We start from the raw sequence: 18,813 nt of genomic DNA, 5'->3' as shown, positions 1-18,813 counted from the left end.
TAGACAATTCTGTTCCATCAAAGATGGAGAGAAAGGGAGGCCTGTTCTTGAAGGCTGCTTCTGTGTGCAGCTATTCTGAAGCTTTTGGATGGTAGAGGAATATTACACACACCATATTCTCCTGACTCCTGTGTGAGAGACTAGCTGTATTCTCCAAACAGTGCTTGAGCCTGAGACCTGGCAGTCATAAGGAGCACCAGTAAATATCCCACCATGGAAAAATCTCACCCTTGACTTCCTGTTCTCTCCAGTATGGCAGGGTGGGCAAAAAGCACAAGACCAAGAGAATAAGCTTGATATCTAAGTGGCACAGTCTGGTCTGAGTCTAGCAGCAATCCCAACCACCCAAACAGGTGAACTACTTCTTTGATTCCCACCCATCAGCTCAGCAGTGACAATAGGACCAAAAAAAGTCTAACACTTTCTATCGTATCAGCTTTGGGGCTCTGTTCATCCTTTTTGTTCTAGGTCATTCTTTACTGTGTGTATCTAATGCATCCTGTTTTCCTTTAGGTCTAGTTCCTTGCTCTCTGGTATGTACTGCCACATAGGGTATCCTTTTCAGGTCCATTCTTGACATGTCTAAACCATCACAGCTGTCTTACTGGAATCTTCTGTAACAGTGTTATTTCTTGTCCTGTTTTCTTATCTCTTCATTTTTTATTTTCTGCGGTTCTAAATTCTGAGTATGTCTCTCAACCACTTCATTTCTGGAGGCCAGGTCTATAAAGGAACTACAGGACTAGAACACAGAGCTGCAGAGCCAGGGACAGCCCCACAGTGCCACTGAGAGACCATGTAGAACTAGCTCCAAGAAGCGCTGTGGAGATTAGGTGTTGCAGGAAGTACCGCCCAAAGAGTTGAGTGAAAGACCCCTACAGCCCTCTGATTGGCCCATGCACACTATTTAACCTGGATGGTGCCTCAGAAAGTTGCCTGGGAAATTACACAGACACCTGGCCTGCCGTGACTTCAGACTACACCTTGCTTTCTGATCTTCAGTCTCTGACTCTGACCCTTGCCTCTTTATTTCATCGGTACTACCTCTGTTCTCTGACGCTGACTCTTGCTTATTGATCCCAGCTGTAGTGATTATTCTGCTCCCTGCTTGCTGACTACCTCCTCGTGGCTGTCCTTGACTTATGGACACCAGCCCCAGTGTGACTGTTAGGCCAGGCTGCCTATGTCCAGTCCCATATCTTCCATTGTCAGCTTTCCTTGTACTTGAGCATTCAGACCTGTACAGTAGTATCTGCATGACAATTCTCTCATATGCTGATTTTTGTTTATATTGAAATGTCTTTAGCCTTCCAGATCTTTCAAAGTTTTCCAAAAGCAGTAGCAGCTACTCTAATTCTTCTTTTAATGTCATCCTCACAATTCCCATTTCTCAATATTATTCTTCCAAGGTATGCATATGTTTCCACTTGTTCTAATTATTTGCCTCCAATTTTCATCTTTACCTCCTCGTCTTCCATTTGTTATAGTTTTTGCTTTCACACTGATCTTCGGTTTGAATTTGCTGCTTTCCTGGTCTACCTTGTCAGTTATTGTCTGTAAATCTTCCCTGGTCAATGCTACGCGGTCAATATTGTCTAGCAATCTAAGGTTATTCACTGTTTCTCCACATAACATAACTCCTCTTGTTTCATCTCTCAGTGCTACAGCCATTACTGCTTCTAGTCCCAAGCTGAACAAATACAGATATCAGAGAAGTACACAGAATGCAACTGAATCTGTTATAACAATTTTATAGACCTCAAACAGACTTTTGACAGCATTTGGCAGGAAGGGTTATTGCAAGTCTTGACACTGTATGGCAAACCCAAGAAACTAATCAAGCAGATACAAGACATTTACAGCAATTGGAGGAGTGTGGATAGAGCAGACACGAAGATCACAGAATGATTCAGGATGACCATAGGAGTGAAACAAGTATGCACACTATTGCCAGATTTGTTCATAGAGGAGAACAGCAGGATGCTAACTAGACTACATTTCAAACCCCTGTCATTTATATGGTATGTCTTACTGTCACCACCCACCCTCCACGTTCTTGTTTCAGAAACTCATTCAGACCCAACTAGATACATAAAGTATCTCTCTATGCATTTATACCATATTCATCCTTGCATATGCAAACCCTCAGAATAACACTTAGGGCCAGCTTGTATAAAGGTATTTAGATGCCTAAAGATGCAGACAGATGCTTAGTGGGACTTTCAAAAGGGTCTCAGCAGGTTAGGCACCTAACTCCCAGGAGAGGTGATTTGAAAATCTAAGTAGGTTCCTATCTGCATCTTTAGACACCAAAATACCTTTTTAAACATCTGGTCCTTAATATTATTATGGCACTTTATATCTGAAAGCAATTTACAAATGGGAAAACTGCGGCAGGGCAAGTTAAGTGACTTGCTTAGGGTCACAGTGCTGTTACTTGACAGAGCTGAGATTAGAACCAATGTTTCCAGATGAGGTTACTCGCCCTGTGCAGTAACTGACGTTCTTCAAGATGTATGTCCCTGTGGGTGCTCCCCTGTAGGTACAGCAGAGCCCCCTGCACCTGAGATCTTCGTCAGCAGTGCCTGTTGGACCACACTTGTGTACCTCCCCCTCTTATGCTGTGAACAGGACGTATATATAGTGATATACGGTCCAACTGCCCCCAGTTCCTTCTCTCTGAAGCAGAAGGGAAGAGAGAGGGTAGTGGAGCACCCATAGGGACACACATCTCGAAGATGGAGTGTGACTGATGAATATGCCTTGCATCCAAATAAGTCTAGGCATTGTCAATCTCTGTATGGATGGCTAGAACAGGATTAGTATTGACAGCCTCTCTCTTGCAGTGCACTGACCACCAGAGAATTTGGGGGAGGGTGTGAGAATAGAAATTCTGCATCTTTTGCGGGAACATAGTATTTTTTGTCAGCATGTTTTCAAGTTGGAGGGATGGATGCCGGGATCTGCCAGAGCACTTTCACTGGCTCGAAAAGAACCTCATTGATAGGTAGTACGATCTTGGAGGAAGAGGATGTGTGGAGGATATCAAGCAGCTTATGCTGCTGCTCCTGGACTTCCTCCAAAGGAATCTGCAGGGAGTCTGCAATCCTACAGAATAAATCTTGAAAGTGTCTGGAGTCATTGGCAGATGCAGGGGGTGGAGGCATGATAGCCTCATCAGGGGAGGGGGGGAAATGTAATGTTTGTGGAGCTTCCTCCTCCTGTTGTTCCACCTCAGTCAGTATCGGTGGGGGGTTCAGCCTCCAGAGGGCAACGGACTGATGTAGGTCTCTGGCTTTGCTCCCTGGAAGGTTTCTCGGATTGTGCCCTGTACATGGCCCCAGGTCCAAATATGGCCAGTGTGGAGGGAGTGGAACATGTGGTTGCATCCATGGTGGTCCACACCAAGATTGTGGCTCAGATGTACAACGTGCACAGTGAGGATGAGTAGGTGGGATTTATCTGACAGACAATGGAGTGATGGAGCCCTCCTCCTCTTCTTCCTCCTCATCACTGGGAAAGGGAGGTGCCATCCTCAGGGGAGAAAGGGAGGAGTGTTGTGAGTCTGGAGAGGAGGTTACAATTGGGGGGAGGTCACATCAAAGGAGAGGTGACTCAGCAGTGTCTGATACCAGCAGGCGTTTAGGGTATCAAAACTCTTGTGGAAGGAGGAAAAGCATCGTCAGTGCCGACATACAACTTGGTGCCAAAGGAGGGATATAGTCTCCTAAAGTGTCAGTACATGGGGCCAAAGTCTTGGCCGGTGCTTATGATTTTGATGGTGCCAAGAGCTTGCTCAGTACCACCAGTTTTGCAAGTGCTGTAGCTCCTGAAATCAGCTTGGCTCAATCTCCAGAGCTGAGAGAGAGTGCGGAGGGCTGAAGGTCTGCCCGGTTAGGGTCTTTAGAGCATTTCTTCATTCCAGTACTTGGATGGGCCCTGGAGCTATGTCCCCTGTCAGATGCTGTTGAGATAAATGACCTTGCAGGGGATGGTGTTCTGGTGGCCTGTGAGGATGGAGCCCGTTCCTTCTCATCCGAGCAAGAAAGGGATGACTTTCTCTTCGAGGGACAAGGGGAGTGAGAATCACTAGATGACCTGGCAGAATGTGAAGGCCTCACAGGGGAAGAGCTGGGCCTGGATCTGGTGCAGGTCACAGTGATTTCTCTGTGAGAAGTTTTAAGTGAATGCCCTAGTCTTTTCTGGCTCTGGATGTCAGGCTTTGGCAGTGGGAACACTTTTGTGGGACATGTCCCTCTCCCAGACAGGAAATATACTGTGGGTGGCCATCCGTTACTGGGAAGGTGGCCCCGCAAGAGATGCGCCTCTTAAATCTGGGGGATCCAGGCATAAGGTGAGGGGAAAAAAGCTTCCCGGTTAGGAAGGGTGAGAAGCAAGGAAAGTGAAACCTAAGCTATGAAATAACTGTAATGGTAAAGTAAAAACAAAAAACTGGGGGGGGGGGGGGGTGTTTGTTTTTTTTTAGAATAGAAGAAAAGGAGAAGAAGAAAATATTAACTACATTACAACTAACAAGTAAAGCACTGACTACTGAGGGAACAGGAGAAGTCAGATTCCGTCTCAGACCAAAGGTGGTAGAGAAGGAACTGGGGGCGGCTGGACTGCACAGCACTATCCATACGTCCCACTCACAGCGTGAGAGGGTGGAGGTGCGCATGTGTGGTCTGACGGGCACTGCTGATGAGCATCTCTGATCCCAGGTGCAGAGGGTGCTGCCACACATATAGGGACATCACTATAGGGAGCACCCACACGGACATCACTCAAAGAAGAATCTAAGCTTTGTATAGGACTGTTAAAAAAATGAAAAAACTGCTTTTCAACCAAAATTAAACTTTTTGCAGAAATTTCTCAGTTTGGTTTATTTTTTTGTTGGAAAAATTAAAATAAAAAAGAACTTCAGTAAAAATATTGGTTATTCAGTAAAAAAACAGATCAGTTTTGATCTTTTTCAAAAGCCAATTTGGGTGCTGTACAGTAGGGAGCGACAGAGGGGCAGGTGGTGCTAGAACAGTGAAGAGAGCAAGGAGGACAGCACAGACAGATCAAGTTGTTGAGGATGAATTCGTGGGGGGTTTTAAAACAGCAATTTTGAGCTGGCCCCTGAAATTAATCCTTACTGGAGGATGGGAATGATGTGATGGAGTTTGTATATGCTGGAGTATGGGAGAGGAGATGGTTTACCAAGCAGGGAAGCTCACTTATCCCCAAAAAGAGGAGAGAAGAGGGCATTTTACACCAGTCAATAGTGCCTCCTCTGGTCAATTAAAATGCATGGTGGATGTAATCCACACCCACCCAGTGTGACACTTTCTGACAGTGGCACTGGAACACTTTTAATAGTGGGGGTGCTGAAAGCCAGCCCCTTTACCCCGTCCACCACCCCCAGCTGAGGCCGGGAGCAAAGCCCCAGGCGCGGGGCATCAGCAAACCCTGGGAGAGGGCTGGCAGCTGGGACCCTAGGAGCAAGGTGGCAGCAAAGCTGGGTGCAGGGCAGGCAGCCAGGCAAAAGGCTGGCACCCTTAATTCCTGCACCTATGCTATCTGATGTCTGTCTTTCACCCTCTCAAGATGGCAGGAATGAGGCAGCGATGTCAGAGGTAGGGACTTTCAGAAACAGCTACCATCATCCAAAAGGAAGACAAGCCTTGAAGCACTACATAGTCATCTTCCATATTATTTGTGTTACAGGTCCTGCCTGTGGGGAAGCAGTAAGTCCCAGTGTGTAGGGACCTGGAGCAGGAGTCAGGAGACCTGTATTCTATTCCTGGCTCCGCCACTGACCTCGTGTGACCTTGCCAAGTCATATCACTGCTAATACTCTTAGGCTTCTTTGAAAATCCCAAACTTTGAGCTCTACAGATGAAGAGCCCTATGGATGAGCTAAGTAATAATTATTCATTAGGCTTTAAATGCAGGTGCTCCTGGATAAAGGGTTGCCATGTGTCCCACTCAGAGCCCTCAGACTTTGAATGCAAAAGAAGTATTACCATCTGCTCCGTCATTGAGCACCAGGACAGAGAAAGGAATTTCACAGATGCTCCGCAAACATTCTCCAGAATCATCAGTTCCAGGATACTTATGTCAGGCTGGCTCAGACATTTTCAGTTGGCATTTCCTGAAACAATACTTTCTCCTGGATGTTCCCATTCCAGGAAAAGCCAATTTGCTAGAGCTTGGGAAGTGAGGAGAGTAAAGAGAAGCAGCCCAACAGAAAGGATAATAAAGAGGAACAAGATCATACAGATACAGATGTAGTGTGACTGGAAGCCAGAAATTTCTGAGTTCTAATGCTGGTCCCACCTCCGAGTCACTTATGTGGCTTCAGACACATCATTTTCTTTTCCTATATCTCACAAAAAAACAAACAAACAAACAAAAATCTTAGAATTGCATTATTTTAGCATGTGATGCTTCTCTCCCCACATGCTTCATCTCCTTAGATGCCAGTAACAGAGCTCACCTCAGCCCCTCTGTTCTTCTCCCATGGATAACAACTCTTAACAACTATGTCCGGCCCCTTCTTTCCACCAGAACCACCACCACCTTCTCCTTCAAAGCCACCCCTTCTGGAAATTCTTTCAGTTCTCCTTACCAATTATCTCCACACCTTCTCTTGCCCAAACGTTGGCAGATTTCTGCCTTATCATGTGCTAAAGGTCAATTTATTATTAATATTAACTATTCCTATAGCCACAGTATCCAGAAGTCCCAATCAGGATTGAAGCCTCATTATGCTGAGTGCTGTACAAACACACAAGATGACACAGTGCCAGCCTCACAAAGCATACAGTCATAAGGTGCATCAGTAGAACCGTCAAGGGTGGCCCAGAACTGGAATAGCAAACCGCGCTGCAGGTCAAGATTGAGGTGCTTCAGCAGAGTTTTATGTGGGGCCCAGGACTCAGAACAACAGGAAGAGCTGCAACCCACAGATTAGAAGCATCAGGGCTGTGTGCCTGTTCTGGACAGCAACAACAAGGGATGTAACAAATTAAGAAAAAGGCATGTCTGTAGGATGAGGAATCATACACATCTTGTGCCCATGCTATGCCTGCCTCTGTCCAGTACTGCTAGCCCCTCACTTTCTTTTTTGAACATTAAACTCACTTACATTTAAAATCAATTACAAAAACAAACAGACCAATCCAGATGCAACAGAGCAGCGGTGTCAGACCAACCTTTATGTGCAATTAATGCTATTCATGTCCTAAGCACCTCCGCAGAGCGCAAATGAAATTTCACCAGTTAAGGAATTCTGTCTCATCTCCACTTATGGATTCTTGGGGTGCTGTTAAACTGCTGCTCTGGGACTTGGGCTCCCACATGCTTTCCAGCTGTCTGGCTTTCCTGCTGTGGATAGCATCCCAAGATCCTAGCAACATTCTCCCTTTGTCCTCTTCATCCTCAGGCTGACTTCTTCTGTCCCTAGGCCAGGGGTGGCCAACCTGTGGCTCCAGAGCCATGTGCAGCTCTTCAGAAGTTAATATGCAGCTCCTTGTATAAGCACCAACTCCAGTGCTGGAGTTACAGGTGCCAACTTTCCAATGTGCCGGGGGGTGCTCACTGCTCAACCCCTGGCTCTGCCACAGGCCCTGCCCCCCCCTTCCAACCCCACCCCCAAGCCTGCCATGCCCTCGCTCCTCCCCGCCCCCTGCATGCCACGAAACAGCTGATCGGGAGGTGTGGGGAGGTGCTGATCGGTGGGGCTGCTGGTGGGTGGGAGGCACTGGGAGCGGGGGGAGCGGATGGGGGCTGCTGACGTATTACTGTGGCTCTTTGGCAATGTACATTGGTAAATTCTGGCTCCTTCTCAGGCTCAGGTTGGCCACCCCTGCCCTAGGTCTTCTGCTTCTGTCCCTCTCCCCACCCACCAACTCCCTGCCTTCTCTTTATACTGATGTCTTCAGGCCTTCTCTTTCTATCTGTGTCCCCAAGCCTTTCATTTTTCTTCCTCCTCAACCCATATTCTGCCCAGAAAAGTCCAACTCAAACAGAAGCCCTGCCCTCACTAACACAAATGGCCCTGTGCCTGCAAAAAGACCCGATTTGCATGCAGCATCATGGCTATGAACACAAAAACTAAGCACATGCACAGCCTCTTAAAAAATCTGGCTCCCAGTGGCTGTATAACAGAGAGAGGTGTGCTGAGTTCCTTTGAGTCTCTCTCAGTCACATTCCACAGATACATCCCATCACAGCCAGAAGAGGTACAGTATGACTAGTGCAGCCTGGAAGTATTTTTGCCTCTGCAAAATATTTCTCCCTTCCCCCACAACATCGTACCCATATCCAAATGTGACTGTTTCTATCAAATGTGTTAGAGCTAATCAAAATTTTCCAAAATTCAGCTTTTTGATAGAATTTTGATGGAAACAAAGTTAGAGTTCATGAAATTGTGTTTTCCATTGTCAACCAGCTATCCTGTCTTAGGGTTTTCTACACTATTTGTTTCTGTAGTATATATGCACCCCCCTAACGCTCAAGTAAATTAGATCTGCATGAAGGATCCCTAATGGAATCCACAGAGTATTCCACTCTTTTCCCTTCCCTGGTTATAAGAGGTTAGAGTAAGAAAATTTAAAAGCCAACCTTTCCTTTGTGCCACCATGGCTAAAATTCTCACCCAGGCTCTCTTCATCTCCCATTGTGATTATTGCAGTCTCCTCCTCCAGCCTTCCTGATGTCCACCTCATGCCTTTCCAATCTGTTCAAAACATGGCGGTTTCCATCTTCTTCCTTGCCCTTCCTCCTCTGACCATATCACCAACCTCTTTGAATGCCACCAATGGCTTTCCTTTTTTCACCATATAAAGTTCAAGCTTCTTTTCCTCAACTTCAGGGCCCTTCACAGTTCTTCTCCCTACTCGTCTATTCATCATCTCTTATTACATCAACCCCATTGCACCCTCCATTCTGCCAGTACGGCCAGCTTTGTCCAGTTCTTCCACATCTGTCTCTGTACCTTTTTTCACAAACTCCTTATGTCTGGAACATCCCCCTTGAACTGACCTCTAAGGTCACTATCCTCTCCTTCTGATAACACCACTTGAAGACTCACTCATATCTGTTAAGGCTGAAAATCCAGAAAACTTGATTTTATGCAAATAATGCAATACCTCAATTTACATATTTGATGCATATGGACATTTTGTTTGCATATTTGCTTTTATTTTCAATTTAAGAAGTTGTTTTTCTTTTGCACTCCTGCTCCCGCATTCCAGTATCAGTTGCTCTACTACAGTGATAGGTAGTCTATAGAAATCAGTAACAATAGTTTAGTAGACATTTGGGTGCCTTTAAGTTCTTGTGAAACTGAATAGAAAAATAAAAACTTAAGTTCAACACTTAGGTTTATGATTTAGAAGATACTGCTGACAACCTGATGGGACTCCTCCAGTCAGAGCCACAGCAGCCATTAGAGGAGGGGATGAGAGAAGCCCAGATGGCTATGGTGAGTATGGGAAATGCTCTGTCTTAACCAAATCAAGAAAAAGGCCATGTTAACTCCATGGACATCCCAGCCTGGTTTCCTCAGAAGAGACTCTCTCTCTCCCCCTGGGGGCTGTTTCCAACCCACCTGAGGGCTGGGGTCACAGAGGCCATATTCAGGTCCAGCCCTGCTATTGCTGCCCACATTGTGGGCACTTCCCTCATCTCACCACCAGTCACTGCTCCATGTGAAAGCCCTTCCCAGCCACAGACAGGGAGAGTGAGGCACTCTACCCCCACACAGTGTTATGGTCTCCATGATCTGCTCTCTGACCCGAAGTGGGGATGAGATGCTCTAACCACAAATAGAGTATATGGCAGAAGCAACCTAGCTGAGGCCCTAGAGATTAAGAGCATGTGCAGAATGCCTCACCCCCACTTCCCATTTAAGTCGTCTTGTTTCCTTGGGAGATTCAGCCTCTCAATAAGCTGCCCATGGGAGGGCACAGGGAGAGCGGGATGGAGACCTCTGCTGCAACACCTACAAGGGATTAGCATGAAGCCCGGCTGGGCTGACGGGTGGTGTTTACGATCCAGTAACTATCACGGTGTAGCCCCCCTGCATCTCTGGGAATTTCTTGCTCCTCAGAGAGGTATTGCATTGTAGGTACTTATCCAGGGGAAAGGAGCACTCTGCCCCAGCCACTGTGTTCTCTGAAAGGGGAAACATTTGCTTTTTTGTAGCCTGTTGCTCCTCCCTTTCAGCAGTGTGGGGGAAGGGGGACAGAGCAAGAAGAGTTCTTTCTTCTCTGCAACCCCTCACTGTCATTCTGCAGGTTTCAGAGTAACAGCCGTGTTAGTCTGTATTCGCAAAAAGAAAAGGAGGACTTGTGGCACCTTAGAGACTAACCAATTTATTTGAGCATGAGCTTTCGTGAGCTACAGCTCACTTCATCGGATGCATGCTGTGGAAATCGCACAAGACATTTTATACACAGACACCATGAAACAATGCCTCCTCCCACCCCACTCTAGGCCCTTCAGTCAGTTCTCTCTCCCTTGACAAGGGAAAGAAGAGAAAACAAAGCTTGGTGAAGGGTTCCACATCAAAAACTGCCTTGTACTTGACTCTGATCCACTTTTTCAGTCCATGGAAGCATTGCCTGGTATACTGAGAGAGAACAATCCACTCCCCAAAGAGCACCCTTCCCACTCCTGTGGGGAGGCGAAGTGGACTGCCTGCTGCGACCTGACCGGCATGTCCCTGTTCCTTAACACTCAAACTCCCCCGCATCAGCACTTTGGTGGTACCCAATGTTATTTAGGTTCAGAGAATCACATAGGCACCGACTCCATGGGTGCTAAGTACCCCCTGGGAAAAAAATGGTGGGTGCTGAGCACCCACCAGCAGCCCCTCCCCATCAGCTCCTCCCCCTCCCCCATAGTGCTTGCCACCCACCTTGGATCAGCTGTTTCACAGTGTACAGGAGGTACTGGGGGGAGGGGGGGAAGGAGGAGTGAGGGGGGGCACACTCGGGAGAGGGGGCAGAACAGGGTGGGAAGAGGTAGGGCAGGGAAGTGGTGGGGACAGGAAGAGGTAGGGTGGGGAGGCTTAGGGGGAAGGGGTGGGGTGGGGGTGGAGCCTAGGGTACAGCCAGGGGTTCAAGCACCCCCTGGCACACTAGAAAGTCAGCGCCTCTGGAGAATCCTGTGGGAAGGAAAGCTTAGGAACTGGATTTTGCTTTATGCAGAGCTCAGAAAGCCTGAACTTCAGATAGGCTGTCTGTGTTAGACTGTGTGTTTCTAGGATGCACTCAGCTTGCTGGGTCATTTGGTCTGGAGCCGTGCAATTATTTAAGACTGCTTTTTAGCCATTAGCTGCCATTTACCGTCAAACCTATCTACCAGCACTGGAGCTGAAGAAAAGTAGAACTTTCAAAACTGTAGAGAGGCATGGTGGGTGAGATAATATCTTTTACTGGACCAACTTCTGTTAGTGAGAGAGACAAGCTTTTGAGCTACACAGAGCTCTTCAAGTCTGGAAAAGGTACTCCAAGTGTCATAGTTAAATACAAGGTGAAACAGATTTCTTAGCATAGGTACAATAGAAACTCAGAGATACAAACACCAGAGTTACAAACTGACCAGTCAACCGCACACATGGGCATAGTTTGGGTAGGTAGGCAGAGCATTACCCCCCCCCCACCAAAAACAGAGACAATGAGTGGGGGGTCATGCAGGGTCATGTGCCAGTGCCCCACCCCTGATTTCTGTGAGCCCAGAGCTTGCTCTGCTCAGCCTGCCAGGAGGGCGGGGAAGGGGTGCTCTGTAATTACCACGCTGCACCTCCCCCACTCCGGCACATTTCCACCTCGCTCAGCCCCTCTCCCTGCAAGCTGAGTCGGGAGGAGGCGAGGATGTGAGACAGAGCCACTTCTGCCGGGTGAGGGAGGGTGGCTGCTCCAGCTCCTTGCCTCTGCAGCTGGACACCGCCTCCTGGGTCCTCGTGCCAGTTTTCTTCCCCTTCTATGTGTGCTGAGCACCCTGCATGGCCACCATCCTGTTTCCTGTACAATGGTGAGTGTCAATGGTGGGCGAGGGCAAGGAGTGCGGCAGGGGAAATGGGGAAAGGGTGCTGGGTTAGAGTTAGCTTTTTCTGCTGCATAGTAAAGTTTCAAAACAATATTAACACTTCTCCACTCCACATTGAGTGGTCCCTTAGAATATGTGCTAACTATGCTAAACTATCTATTCCACCTTGTATTTAACTGTGACACTTGGAGTATCTTTCCCAGCCCTGAAGAGCTCTGTGTAGCTCAAAAGCGTGTCTCTTTCACCAACAGAAGTCTCTCCAATTGGTGTCTCTCCAATACCCTGGGACCAACATGGCTACAACACTGCTTACAACTTTCAGAACTGTCAGTTGTGTGTGTATGTCCTAGTAGGACCAATGATGACACATGGCTGGCTGGGAATATGAGAGGTGTTAACTGGTAAAGCTACTTATTTTATAGAGGACTCCCTTTTCCCATGTGTTCCCAAAAAAGTTTTCCCCTCTAACACCCTGCTGTAGAAATTTTTACTGTTTGTATTCTGGCTGATTCCTGTTCTCCTTAGGACACAGCAGATATTGAAATGCCCTTAGAGTTAGGGTGACATACCTTGTGTGCACACATCTTCAGGAGTGCTAGAGGCATTACTGTGTTCACCATTAGACCAAGTTGCCACTAAACAGACTATAAGTCAAAACCAACCCAACCTGTAAGTCCAGGCTGATCATACATATCTGCTATCGCTGCCTAATAGTAGGGTGAGCAGGACAGTTTTGGCCAGGACAGTCCCTTTTCTAAGCCTTGTCCCGGCCGTCACCCTAGGGGAAATATGGTCACCCTACCTAGTAGAATGGGAGTTAAAACATTTCTATACTGATTGTCTGCTTTCCCTTTCTTTACCACTCCCATTAGGTTGCTCATCTTCTTAACGAGACAGGTGCTGTCTTCATGTGTGTGTATGGGTAGCACATTGTGTGTACTACCAAAACACAAATAACCCCATATATACTAATAAAGTTACTGGGGATTTTCTTGTCATTACTTTCCCTGCCCAAATGAAAGTTCAGAGATGAACTTGTAGCACAGCGAAGACTCACTGGTGCGGCACCTCCTGCTGGTCATCTGGGAATTAGCTCTTTCCAGCCTCAGAGCGCCTCCCTCTGGCCGGTGTCTCACCTGCTTCAGGCCCTGTCTCTCTCCCGGACTCCGGTGCCCTTTTCCCTTGAGGTTCTGCCCACTGCACACACAGTTTCCCCTCTCCAGGGAACCCCCGCCCCCTATACCTACCTTGCCTCAGTGACTAATGCCAGTCATCATTGAGCCCCCTCTCACTGGGGCAAACTGCAGTCTGTAATGGCCACACACCATCGGCAAGGGGCTTGGACCAGCTGCCTTTACCTATCCCCAGACTACACCTCTGCAGCCCCAGCACCTCTTTAGGCCTTGCACAAGGCCTCAGCCTGTGGAGTTTCCAGGCTGGAGCTCCCCAGCTCCTCTTGCCTTTCCCCAGCCCTGCTCTGCTCTGCTTCAAGTACCCTTTTCTCCCAGGCAGCTAGAGCCTTCTCCCTCCAAGGATGGAGAGACTCCTCCCTGCTTGTAGCCCCCAGCCCTCTTATCAGGGCCAGCTGGGCCTAACTGAGCTGGCCACACCTGTGGTCAGCTCCTCACCAGCCTCCCTCAGCTGCTCTCAATCCCTTTTATCTTGGAGTGGGGCAGCCGCCCCACTACAGAACTCTTCTGCTGTTATTACTGTTATCTTTACAGCACCTACAAGTAAGTTACAATCCTGATGTTCAGAGATGTTAAGCAATGGTAACTCCCATTGACTTCAGTTGGAGGTATGGTGCTCTGTACCTTTGAAAATCAGGCCCTAGGCTCTTTCTAGTAAAGACAAAGATGTGATGCCTGCCACAGACAGATTACATTCTCATGCAGCAGGGGCACTTTCATGTTCTGTATAAGATTTAATCCAGACCAGATCCCTCTTTCCAACAACCAATGCACATCTCCTGATTGAGAAGATTAAGGCAGACAGCAGTTCCAACACCTTGAGGGGGCATCATTCAGAGCCCAACACACTTAAGACAACATAAAACTTCTTGAGAATAGCCTGTCTGACACTGCATGTGGCCCTTTTGTGAGATGGCAGAGTTGTTAGGCAATTACAGAAGAGCATGTGACCTAACATGGCCAGTTACATGATTTCTGCAAGAAAACCCACCACTGCCTCTCCTTTGATCAGATCTGCTGATACTTGTAATGTTCAAAGACAGAGGGCTCAATGGCACCTCTGGCGGAAAACAAAATCAGACATACTACAGCAAGAATACAAGAAACCCGCCCACAACACTTCACATTGCACAGTAGCACAGGGACCCTGGTTACCAGCAATCCTTATTATGAACTCTCTAAGAAGTGGTCTAGGGCAGTTGGTTCAAAATCTATGTCTTTTAGCAGACAGCCTGCAACAAAGTGACATGCACATTGATACACAGGGTCAAGAAACCATCAGCAGGAAGGCCTTTTACAATGCTTTCCATTAAAAAGTCAACATATACCAACAGTTATCAGAGGGTACTGGAATAACTGCTGCAATTCCTATTCCAAGCATAGAGAAATAACTGCACATGTTCAGATCCCTCTGGGTAGAAGACTGCTGGCAAGTGCTGATATTTTAATGATCATCACGAGAGTGACAAAAGCACCAGTCATCCTATTTTACCTGTAACATTATATGTCTTTATTTCTTATTACTGTCACTTTACTCTTTTTTTTTTTTACGACTCCTAGTCCTACTCCTGTGTGAAGTCTAGTCACTTAACAAGACATTGAATTTTCTGATGACTGTGATTTTCTTTTTTCACCACAGAAAATGCTAGTTAGCAATGGAAGGCCATTTGCCTTATTTTTCTGGATATTATCCCAATGTCCACATGTGTTTACCGCTGCTCTCAAGTGGCTGACAACCTACAGAAAATAACTGCCTTAGTGACACAGATAGCTATTGGAAATCTTTCTGTAGCTCAAGCAACAGAGGCCTGGTTTTTAGAACCCAAGATCCGGGGTTCTGTCGCTAATGCCTTGTGTCTGGCTGACAGCCATGTTTGTCTGTGTATGTGACCACAGAGCTGTTGCAGTGTCAGGGTAAGATTCAGAACCTCAGAGAGACATTCAGGGTGTAATGAAGGGCAGGAAACAGAACATTTGGGGGGAACAAGAACCAAAAAGCAGTTGTCAAAGAAGAAAATTACCTCTTTGAGGCAGCCCATGAAGTTGTTGCTGACCGGTGATCCAGGTAAATCTGCTGTACTTGGGCTCCCTCCTACATAGAAGAAGTCATCTGAACCCAGCATGGTGTAATCCTCTTGTGTGTAGCCCGTGGTAGTGAGGATTCCATCCACAGATATTGTCACCTGTTCAAGGGATATAATGGACAAAGAAAAAAATTCCCAGCAATGACCTTACAGTTCTGAGAAGGGCAAGTCGCCTCCCCTACGTTTTATATCACTTTTATTAAGGTTTTGGTGAGGTTTGGTTTTTTTAGTGCAGCCAAGTTCCATTTTCTGGTCTGCTTTGCCCACAACAGAAGCACTCCAGCTTCTATTCACCCCTGTTTTGTTACCTTAGTGCTCCCAAGCCAACCAGGCGTTCCATCCGTCAAGAGGCTCTCCACTAAATCAGGCTAGAAAATGGAACTGTCCTCAAAAGAGATTGTTCGTCTTAGCTGATTTTATGATTAATTAGTATTTATATTAATGATTATTGTTAGTTAGTTAGTTAGTTATTATTCAGTCATTAGTAAAAACACTACTGAAGTCAAAGTTGATATTTTTGTTTTTTTTATTTTATTTTTTATTTGCTCACGGCACACTGACAATCATGCATTCGGGGAGGGATGGAGGGAAAGGATCTCACTTTCAATACATTATGGATGTGCATGCCATGGACCTAAGGAGACACACGCCCACCACCCACCACCGCAAAATCAAAGAAAGGAACAAATAAAATTTTAAAAGCTCTGGCTGAATCATAACCAACACACTAATAATATGAAAGGAAGAAATTAACAAAAACTAATAAAATAAAATCAACCACACACCAGCAAGTGTGAGAGGAGCAGAGAAGAGAAAGAGAGAAAATGCAAAGCGTGCACACACCGCACTTTGACAGGCCCATGCCAATAAGATCTGGAGCCCGTAAATAAAGAGAGAAAGAGAGAGAGAAAGAAAATCTATTTCACACTTGCATGCAATCATCAAAAATGAAAACCAAACAGAAAACAAGATAATCATAAACAAAACAAAAAAGACCTCAAAAATCCCAAACCCCAAAACACATGAGGGTGAAGGGGGAACGGAGGGGGAGGAGGGAAAGGAGGAAGTGAAAGTGATATGAATTTTGCTTAAAGGTTAGAAGGGTTTGTTAGTGGTTAGAAGGGGATATGGAGGAAAAAAGACAGAGGCCAATAGGAGAGGGACAGTCACCAGACGTGGACATGCCATGCAGAATGTGTAGTGAAACAAACAACCGGCTGAGCTCCTTTCGGCCATGGCAGGTGGAAAGTCAGAGAGAGAAAGAGAGAGTGATAGGGAGAAGTGGGAAGAAAGAGGAAAGCTCTGGCCAATTTGCCTACAACAGCCGTTGCGACAACAAAAGGATGAGAGAAAAAGAGAGCCTTCACCACACAAACTAGAGGCCCTGCAATGGTTCTGAGCTAAAAACCTTCAGAGAGTCAAAAGCAAAACAAACAAAAAAAGAGAAAGAAAGAAAGCTAAACTAAAAAGCAAAAGAGAGAAAAAAATCATCAGAGTGAAAAACAAAAAGAAAAAGGGAAGTGAAGAAACCAATGAAAGAAATTACCAAACCCCATTTCCAGAACAGTTGTGTTTGTTTTTGTTGTTTTGTTTTTTTCTTAAAGAAAATATTTTAAAAAATAAAGAGGAAAAAAAAGGTGTTCACAGTGAAATCAAAAGAAAATCAAAAGAGGAAGTAAATATAAAGGTGGGGGGGAAAAGGGGAGTAAAGGGAGGAAAAGGCGGGTAACACACGGCAAACCCAAAAAAAGAGACAATAAGAATGATATCTACCAGACAATGTAGTTTGTTTACCATAGCGTGTCCAATGCCTGAGTGCTTTGCGGAAAAGGGGGAAGAAAGGAAATTAAAAAATCGTGAACAGAACGATTGTTAATTAAAATAACTAAAAGCAAAGATGAGTCGTTAGGGTGTTAGTACATTAGTTGGTTAGTAAAAATGACACATTGCATGAATGGTCTAGTGTTAGTCTTTCAAAAAAAGGCGTGGGGCGCCTGACACACACAGAGTGAAAGAGAGGACAATATGACCAGGACTCTATGGGAAACCATGCCTTGTAGATTGTGAAGAGGAAGGGAACTGCCTACTCTCCCTGCCTCCCATATATATTTTAGCACCACTCATCCAGAACTGGATTAAAATTAAAATTGCGCAATACTTACTTTTCAAAAGCCCATCAGGGTGTATTCCCCACCAACAACCCCTTCCTCCCCACAGATACACACACCGTCCACTCCCTTCAAGAGAGACCCCAGCAAAGTATTTCCTCCCAGCCACCCCCATCCTTCTTTCCCTGCCCCTCCTCTAATCTCTGCTACCCTCAAGTATTGCGGAATTATCCTAAGCAAGGAACAATCTCCCATGCCTGGAAGCTGTTGGCTGAAGATGAGCCCAAAGCCCTGGGGCTGTCCTTCCAGTCCCTTTATTTGCAGATTTCTTTAGAACAGGTGAATTCATGACTCTCAGGAAAGACATACAAAACACACGTGGTTGGATTGCCAATGTCCACTTGTAGCTCACCTGGGTCACCTGGGGTGCAGGAGTTAAACCCATTTTACCGATGAAGAAATTGCCTGTGTCAGACATTTGAGGTGGCAGGGGCAAAAGGTTGACAGCATTTAGCATGTCTCTTGTTGTCTCTAAGACTGCGTCTCCATTCCTAGATGGCCCCATCCTACAACAGTCTCAGGCTGCAGGCTTGGCCTCCACTACCCAACTAAGTGCTGGTAATGAAATAAAGCTAAGGGGAACCAGATCACACAGTTATCAGTAAAACCCAGTTGGTTTAACGGAACCTTGGGGTTGTTTTTAAATGTCCTCTAGAGTCGAGTGGAAGCCAAGTAGGTTATCTGTACATGTGTTTACAACCAAGGAACCCAAGGCCCCTGTGGTGGAATCTCTGCAGTGTGGCCACCTTAGTTGTTAATGCCACAGTGCAGCCAGTGGAGACTTCATGGCCCAGGATCCAGTGCTCCATTCTGATCCAAACAGGCAAAAACAGATCCAAAAATGTACACAATGGGAGCTGTCCTGCCTCCTGCTACTGACTTCCAGGACATTTTTCAGAGTCCTGGATTGATTTAGGAGGCTGATTTGCTTGGAGACTGATTTGCTTGGAGGAAATTGTGTGGAATTGCAACACAATGTAATTATGTCCCAATTCCATTTTATTTGTTCTTAGAGAATGAATGATAATAATACTTTGCACTTATTGCCTTCTGTCCAAGGATCTCAAACTACTTTGAAACCTTCATCAAAGAAGCCTCATATCAACCTGTGTGACAAAGCAGTATTATTATCTCCATTTTACAGATGAGGAAACTGAGGCAGAGACAGGGAATGTGACTTGCCCAAGGTCACACAGTGACTCAATGACAAAGCTGCAGATAAAACCCAGGAATCCTGACTCCCAGTCTCCATTCTGACCACTAGACTGCACTTCCCCCCATGCATGTTCTGAAAGTGCTGGTGAAAGATAGCTACAATCCTGTCCC

The 18,813-nt window shown here is 46.2% G+C and overlaps 1 protein-coding gene across 29 annotated transcripts in view; it reads right to left on the bottom strand.

Annotated features, from left to right (window-relative positions):
• Window positions 1–18,813, bottom strand: part of NRXN3 (neurexin 3) — a 1,375,103-nt gene that overhangs the window by 972,469 nt on the left and 383,821 nt on the right. For all 29 annotated transcript variants that reach the window (XR_006291425.1, XR_006291426.1, XR_006291424.1 and 26 more), the window contains one exon: window positions 15,257–15,418. Coding sequence is in view for 22 of the 29 variants with exons in the window: in XM_043548139.1 (XP_043404074.1) it covers window positions 15,257–15,418 (162 nt within the window). In the remaining 7 variants the exon portion in view is untranslated. The remainder of the gene's footprint in view (window positions 1–15,256; window positions 15,419–18,813) is intronic.

The sequence above is a fragment of the Chelonia mydas genome, chromosome 6 (genome assembly GCF_015237465.2).
Source record: "Chelonia mydas isolate rCheMyd1 chromosome 6, rCheMyd1.pri.v2, whole genome shotgun sequence".
Lineage (NCBI taxonomy): Eukaryota > Metazoa > Chordata > Testudines > Cheloniidae > Chelonia > Chelonia mydas.
This window is presented reverse-complemented; position numbering and strand designations above follow the sequence as displayed.